This window comes from Naegleria fowleri (assembly GCF_008403515.1).
Source record: "Naegleria fowleri strain ATCC 30894 chromosome Unknown tig17, whole genome shotgun sequence".
Lineage (NCBI taxonomy): Eukaryota > Heterolobosea > Eutetramitea > Acrasida > Naegleriidae > Naegleria > Naegleria fowleri.
In genome coordinates this window covers 540415-548541 of record NW_025407949.1, presented here as the reverse complement: position 1 = coordinate 548541, position 8127 = coordinate 540415, and the positions used below count along the sequence as shown (strand labels likewise).

Below are 8127 nucleotides of genomic sequence, written 5' to 3'. Positions count from 1 at the left end.
TTTAATTTCGACGCAAAAAAATTGAACACAAATGAAGACGTTGTAATGAATAGTATCAACCAAACATTGATGACCCACTCAGAAGCTTTCGGAATCATCTTTAAACATATTGAGAATTTCTCAAAAACATTGGACGGATTATCTAACCACATCAATAATCGGAAACAAAAGGTAAAGTCAGTTAAATTAGTCTCCGACAGCAACCAACCAATTAAACCTAAACAACCTCTTCCTCCAAAAACAACACTCATAGAACAAACTCCATCCCCTGCACATCCTTATCGAACTGATGGACCATCAAACCAAATATCTAAAATCAAAAATATTACACATCCAACAAACAAATCGAAAATCAACAATCAAAATAAGACAACAAACTTCATCACCAACACAAACCTCACCAAACCAATTGAAACAACTTCAAAGCCCCAAAGTCAACCCCAGCTTCAATCTAAGAGCCCACCTATCAACACCAGCTTCAACCTGAATGAATCGCAATCGTCATACTTGCAAATAGCCAAGACAGCCAAGAACATTACATTTGATCCAACAAAAAAAACTCCGCAAATCAAATCCTACAATACAACAACAACCATGTACCCTCCTGCTAAAAGAGCTAAAACAATTAACTATTCTCACTGTGTATCTATTTACCTCAGTAAGCATATCGACTCAGACATCACTGAATTTATTACAGATGCAGTCAAAGAAAAACTTACATCATGGTACATACCTAACGACAAGACGCACGTACTCCAACTTGTCTGTAACAATCATGAAGATTATGTATCAACCTTGGGAATTTTAAACTCACAATCAACAAGAGACTCCAGTCCATTCAAATACGTTGTGACTCCTATGAATTTCTCACCAGCTGAACACACCCTCAAATATCATACTTCATCATATGACGAGATGATGAAGTATACTACACACATTATCAAAAATTTTTGGAAAAGAACTAATGGAGTTAAAGAAACTAATACCAGTTATGACAGAGTCCAAAAGCTTTATAAAATCAGAATAGCAGTTGAATCTCTTGAAGATAAAGAATATTTTATGGCAAGGAAATATTCTGAATACCGATCCATTGACCAGATCATAACAGAATCTAAGCTTAACTGCTCTTGCAATTTTTCATCCCTCTACACAGAGAAAGATATCAAAACTGCGATACAAAAGATGGTGGAAAAAAGCAACTGTGTCTTCCAATCAAACCACTTAGAGATTATTAACAAACCTAGCCCATATCGCCCTTAATATTATTATATAGCCAATTACAAAGCAACTAATGTTGCAGAATTGGAAAAAATTACAAAATTCCCAACAAGTATCACTCCACCAAATGGCACAAAACCAACCTCAAAAAAACTCATATCTACAACCAAATATTTGGTAGAAAAATTCAAAAAACAACAAGAAAACGAAGTGACTGGTGCAACCAATAATTTCCAATTCAATAATGACCTCTCAGCATTAGAAAAGAATCACAAATCACTTCAAGTAGAATGTACTGAAAACTCAATCAAACTGGAATCACATTCTAAACAAATACAAAACATCACCAATACACTAACAGACCACACAAAATCCATACAGACCATTTTTGAAAAACTCAACGAAATAGCTTCCAAAATGGAAAATATTGAATTACATTTGACAAAACCGTACCATCAATTAATTCATGAATCCAAGGATGATGTAGAAGATGAAGATGATGAATCTTATCACCCAAAACCAAATGAAAATAGTGATGATGAAATGGAATATGACGAAGAAGAAGATATAGTAGAACCTAGAAGAGGTGATAAACCTCTTGGAAATAAGAACAATTAAGTCACCAAAATGTAATTTGAAAATTGGCTGTTTTAACTGCAACGGGCTCATAAAGACAGCCACAAAAGAAATATTGACAAATGAAATCAAAGGGATGTGCTACAATCATAACATCCAAATCATGTCAATTACTGAAACACACTTAAAAACATATGAAGATCAAAAAGAAGCCTATAACAAAGGGAATGGAAGTATCTTCTTTAATTCACTATTTGGAGCAAGAAAAGCTCAAAAGGGAACAGCTCTCTTCCATATTCTTAACAACAAAAGAAAACGATTCATATCCAACGAAAATCTAATACAAGGAAAACTTCAATGGACAAGGTTTTTCTCTAGAAACAAACCTATTAACATCATTACGGTTTATGCTTCATCTGATGGTGAAGATGATGATGAAATAATCAACATTATTATTCACCTTCTACTAAAATGTGAAAATGAATTCAACATTGTGCTAGGAGATTTCAATATCAACACAAGGAAACCACAAAATTCGAGAGAAAAAGAATGGAAAGAACTTATTGAGTGTTTCCAACTCAAAGAACTAATCATCCCAGAGAATTACACATACGTCAGAAAAGTCATCAACTCAGTTCAAAAATCACGACCTGATCATATCTTCGTTTCTAACAACATCAGAATAATCAGAGAAGTTATTTTGCCACCAATATCCAAAAATGATCATCTACCGTTCTATATTGACATTGAGTTCGAAACAGACTATTGTTGGAGAAACTTCATCTCTAGGAAAGATATGAATCAAATCTCAACAACATTGAACGAATCACACTATGATTCATTTGATGCACTTCAGAAAGACATATCAGAAATGGTTAACAAATTTTCTTTCAAAGACGATAAGACCAATCTCAAATACATTAACACAATCAATAAGAAAGAAATCAAAACCAAAGAAATAGAACTCCTCCATCTTGTAACACAAGGAAAAGGTCAAAATATCGAGGAAATTGAAAAACTAAGAAATAATATCAAAGTACTATACAAGGAAACTGGAGCTGATATCAAAGCAAAACTAAGTGAAAATTTCAACAAACATGACAGCTCAATGATTTACCAGTTTGACAAACATCTAAAAGAAAAATCAATAGATTGGAAAAATATCCAATTCTCTGAAGAAGAAATTGTGCATCATTTTGAAACAAAATTTACCTCAGTATCCAAATCATCAGACTTTGAAAATCCACCATCAACCGTCAAGAAAGGACCGAAAATACCACAAATAAGCCTTAAAACAATTAAAGAGGCGATATCGAGAATGAAATCCAACACACCCGGTCTAGACTCAATATCCTTCCAAATTATACGTAATCTCAAAGACGAACATCTACAACTTATTGCTGACCAATTTGAAAACTGCATTCAACAAGGTAATATCCCTGAAGAATGGAAATCTGGTTGGATTAAATTACTCCCTAAAAGAGACATTCAAAAACTAAACGATATTAGACCCATAACCATTCTCCCAATATACTACAGAATACTTTTCAACATAATTGCATACGAATTAAGACAATGGGCTTCCAAACACATCAACTTAAGGCAACAAGCATTTATTTCACACAGAAACACAATGAATCACGGATTATTACTTTCATCTCTAGCCAAAAAGAACAAGTCGTCATTCCTTTTGGTAAACTTAGACATCGAAGGCGCCTATGATTCCGTTGAAGATCATATCATTGAAAAAGCTCTCACTCATTGTAAGTTTCCAGATGAGTTGAAAACTTTTATACTAAACTCATACAAGAGTCAAATATTACAGCTAGAAATTGATCACCATCTCTCTAGACCATTCACAAAAACAAGAGGAATACCACAAGGATGCCCTTTAGCTCCTCTTATATATGATTGTATTACTCAACTCATCATTGACAAATGCATACAACAATGGAAAATTTCAATCAAACCAACCAAGCTTAATATTAACGATATTGGTTTGCTCTGCTTTGCTGATGACATTAATTTAGTTTCAAACAGATACTGCAATTATAACGAAAGACTTGATAATATCTCTAAATGGCTCGGCCAATTAAGTCTAAAAATTAATCCTTCAAAATCCATGGCAACCACTCTCCCAACTAAAAAGCAAAATGAAGCCAATGATAGACGGTACTATTATACCAAGATTCAAAAACCTTCGAGTACTTGGACACTATCCTTGGGATGACTCTACTTTAAATGAAGATATTGAAAAAAGAATCCTCCAATTTCAACTCTCACTCAAATATATTCCACTGAAAAGAATGGAGATAACAAACATTAAGAAAGTAATTTTTGCCAAATGCACTAGCTTATTTACACACATTTTACGAACAAATTACATTCCTGAATCACTTGTTGATAGAATTAACATTGAAGTAAGAAAAGCAATAAGAAAGAAAATTTTCATGCATAATGCTAGTCCAACAAACTATTTTCACCTCCCAATCACCTATGGCGGACTTGGTATTCCAAGATTCGATATCTTTGCAGATGAAATTCGAATCAAAACAGCCCTGTATCTTATTAACAATGATAATGAACTTCTTAGAGAAGTATATTCAGAAGGAATCAAACACGAAAATTCGATTTTTAAGGAAATGAACAGATCAATGAAGAAATACAAGATCAGACCTCAACAATTTAACAATGACGAAATCTTTCCAAAACTCAAAGGAAAGAATTTTACTATTTACACTGACGGATCAAATCTCAACAACTCAACAGGTTTCGGCTTTACCGCCAAAGTTAACAATTCCCAAGAAACCCAAGATTTCTCATACAAAATTAACAGCGAATACTCACATAACGTTGCTGAATTATCAGCAATACTCACATCACTAAAGATACTTCCACCTAAATCTAAGGCAAAAATTCACACAGATAGTGAAATATCCATCCACGTTTTGAAAAACAAAGCCTATAACGGAATTTTTAACTGCTTCAAGCATGAATATCAACAGGTCATTCAACAATCCAATCTAAATATTCAACTAATCAAAGTTAAAGGTCATGTCAACAAAGGAAACATCAAAGCTGACGAATTAGCTAAGAAAGGAGCTCAAGAGCACAACTATTTTGACATTAAGAAGCTATTTTCGAACCAAACCATCCTTGCCACATCTAATACCATTATTTTCGACATCAAAAAATCCATACAAAAGAAAAGATATGATGTAATGTTTAGCCAATTTGATAGAGATAATTCCAGTCTACACCTTACCAAGAACTGGTCATCTATCAATCTAAAATTCATCAAATCTAAAATTGACACAAATACTAAGTGGTCAATCTGGAGAAACTTAACAAGCAACCATATCAAACAACATAAGGAAAGACAATGCGCTCACTGTAAATGCCCCGGAACTCTAAAACATTTCATATACTATTGCCCTAATACTCAATGCTTTAGGGATTTTTTCTACACTAAATTCCTAGATATTACATCAATGCAATGTATCCTCAACGATTATCAAGAATCAAGATACTGTGAAAGAAGGAAAGTTTTCATTATTCATCATGACGGAGTAATGATTCGAGATACTCAAATGCCCAACTTTAAAAATTTACCAAATATTTACCAAAATTGGCCTGAAATCCAAACAATTCTCACCCTACTAGTTGGTAAATGTCACACCAAGTATTATGAAAACTCAAGGTTTAAAAAACCAATTCAAAAACAAACCCCAATCCTCACGGATTTACCAGCACCAGTGGTGCTAACAATAAACTAATTAGATTTTTTTTTAATTTGAATTCCAAAATAAACGGATCTTCCTTCTTAACTCTGATTGAGTTGAAAGGTTGTGCATTATTCAATCAAAAGGTTGAAAGGTGGACCAAGTTGTTGTTGGTAAATTTGATCTTTCGAGAATTACCAAAGCCTTGTGTTATTCTCGAGGTGTGAGGTCATATTGAGCACTAATTGCGCAACATTTGTTTTTGCGCCACTCGGACGTCCTTAAGTTCATTTAAAGCTCTCGTGTGGCATTCTTCCAAAATTTCATCACAAAGAAAAATGTTAAATAACAACACCACTCACAGTAATAGCAACACATCACAAGGTGAAACTCACATCACCTATATGGAAACTAATACCCACGAGTCGTCGATCCCAAAAATCTGCATTCTTGGAGCATCAGGATTTACTGGTAAAGTTGTGGTTGAAATTTTGTTGGGCTACTCCAATTTCCAACTGACATTAGTGGGTAGAAGTGTCTCCAAACTTGAGCAAGTGACAGAGGAATTGCTAAGAAAGCATAATCATAAAATCAGAGACGACATTAACAAACAAAACGTTCGTGATAGAATTTCTCTGAAGGAGCTTGATGTTGAGAGATGTTTGACAGGATATCATGACAAACTCGAGGAAGCATTGAAGAACCACACAGTCCTCATCAACACTATACCTCCGTTCAGAGAAAAAGAAAAAACCTTAGCATTGGGAAGGATGATGATAAAGTTAGGTATTGACTACATAGACCCACATATGAATCCTGCAACATTGAGTATCTTTAAGGAGCTGCATTCTGAAGCAGTCAAAAGCAATACAACCATCATTAGTCAGTCTGGAATGTATCCAGGCCTCGAGGCTTTGTTGACACGACACACTCAAAAGTACATTCCACATTTAACTCATGCGAATGTAGTCATCATGACCAGGGAAGAAGGTGGTCTAGGTATCACAAGTGGAGTGGCAGATGTGGCTGATTTCATGAAAGTGACAGGTTCAAAGATCATGAAAGATGGCAAATGGCAAGAAGACAACTCTTTTTCGAAAAAGTTTCATCTTGTAACAGTTGACACAACTCTGAACTGTTATCCATTGGAGCTTGAAGAAATGAAGCAGCTTAATATTCCAACACTAAAGAATATGGGAGTATATGTTTCAGAGATGGGTCTCTTTGCAGATTCGGTGATGCTTGCTCTACAATTGAGCACAAAGTACTTGTCATGCCTTGCTGATCCATTGACAAATTTGCTCGCGTATGCAACAAGCAAAATAAGGGAGCCATTCGGTTCAGCAGTTCAAGTGGAGACAACTGATTGTGTGAGTGGAGAAAAGATCACTCTCTCATTATACCATGAAAAGACGTATTATTTGACGGCAGTTTCCATGATTGCTGTTGTAGAGCAATTGATTGAAAGTAGAAATGGAGTAAGAAATCCAGGAGTTCATTATGCATCAATCTATGCTGATCCAACCTTATTCATTGAATCATGCAAAAACAAGGGAGTAAGATATGACCACGTTTCGAAATAGAAAAATTTGCATCTATGTGTATTTACATCCTTAAATATGAATTCAAATCAGTTATTGATGGCTTACTTTTTCAAAAAATTAATGGATTTAATGAAATAATAATTTTGAATAAATTAATTTCTTCTTCCTTCCACAAGAACAATATGATATCCGTGTTCAGTCTTGAAGATTTTGCTGACCTCTCCTACAGGAGTATTAAAAGCAACCTATTCATGTAATAATTTTCACAACAAATAATAAGTGCAAATTTCAATTTTCAAACTGTCAACTTACATCTTGGAATGCTCCAACCATTTTTCCTGTACAATAACAAAGAACGGAATAATTATTATCGATTAGATGCCTTCAAGATATAAACATATACAAACCTCTTCCGAACCATCCCAAAGAGCCTCCTTTGTTCTTTGAGGAACAATCAGAATATTGTTCAGCAAGCTTTGCAAATTCGGATGGCGGGACTTTTTCATCTCTTGAAAGCCAGCCTTCTTGGAGCTATTGCGCATGATGAAATCGAATGATTAAATGATTGAATTAACGAAATTTCGTCATGATCAGAGAGATCATATGGAAAATCGTTGTATAAAACGAAATTTAGCAAGATCATGTATTTAATGAATGCAATGATTGTTTAAATAATCATCATTGTTCAAAATAAATTTCAATGTCGTGAATACGACCCAAAACATACCTTCTTCATGACTTCTTCAGCCTTTCCCATCTTCTCACACAAGATATGGCGAGCATTGACTTCTTTACATGTTCCGAGCTTTTGTGAGCCACCTCCTTTTTCACTACTTCCTCCTTTCTTATCACCACCTTTATCTTTGGATGAAGAACTGGATGCCTTCTTTGGAGCCATTTTTTATTGTTGTCTTTCAACTTCTTAATTTGAAAATTTACTTGATTTGATTTTCGTGGTTGAACGGAGTCTACCGCAATTAAATGTGTTTTGTGAAAGCTTAAGAACACATCTCCAAATACAACACCACCATTCTTATTATTATTAAAAACAAACAACACACAAAACC

General features: G+C 34.4%; 5 protein-coding genes across 5 annotated transcripts; 4 read left to right on the top strand and 1 right to left on the bottom strand.

Annotated features, from left to right (window-relative positions):
- Nucleotides 1-69: 69 nt before the first annotated feature.
- On the top strand, nt 70-1836 carry FDP41_013318 (uncharacterized protein; the record flags this gene model as incomplete). Its single annotated transcript, XM_044703935.1, has 2 exons — nt 70-1201; nt 1274-1836. 2 exons carry the CDS (start codon nt 70-72, stop codon nt 1834-1836), a joined length of 1695 nt encoding a protein of 564 aa, XP_044565548.1.
- Nucleotides 1837-1957: 121 nt separating this feature from the next.
- On the top strand, nt 1958-4024 carry FDP41_013317 (uncharacterized protein; the record flags this gene model as incomplete). The annotated part of the gene is made up of 1 exon (XM_044703934.1): nt 1958-4024. The coding sequence occupies one exon, from the start codon at nt 1958-1960 to the stop codon at nt 4022-4024; it is 2067 nt and encodes a 688-aa protein (XP_044565547.1).
- Nucleotides 3948-5570, top strand: FDP41_013316 (uncharacterized protein; the record flags this gene model as incomplete). Its single annotated transcript, XM_044703933.1, has 1 exon — nt 3948-5570. One exon carries the CDS (start codon nt 3948-3950, stop codon nt 5568-5570), a length of 1623 nt encoding a protein of 540 aa, XP_044565546.1.
- A 284-nt stretch (nt 5571-5854) lies between these two features.
- On the top strand, nt 5855-7099 carry FDP41_013315 (uncharacterized protein; the record flags this gene model as incomplete). The annotated part of the gene is made up of 1 exon (XM_044703932.1): nt 5855-7099. The coding sequence occupies one exon, from the start codon at nt 5855-5857 to the stop codon at nt 7097-7099; it is 1245 nt and encodes a 414-aa protein (XP_044565545.1).
- A 113-nt stretch (nt 7100-7212) lies between these two features.
- Nucleotides 7213-7958, bottom strand: FDP41_013314 (uncharacterized protein; the record flags this gene model as incomplete). Its single annotated transcript, XM_044703931.1, has 4 exons — nt 7213-7305; nt 7373-7398; nt 7468-7591; nt 7788-7958. The coding sequence occupies 4 exons, from the start codon at nt 7956-7958 to the stop codon at nt 7213-7215; spliced, it is 414 nt and encodes a 137-aa protein (XP_044565544.1).
- Between the last annotated feature and the right edge of the window lie 169 nt (nt 7959-8127).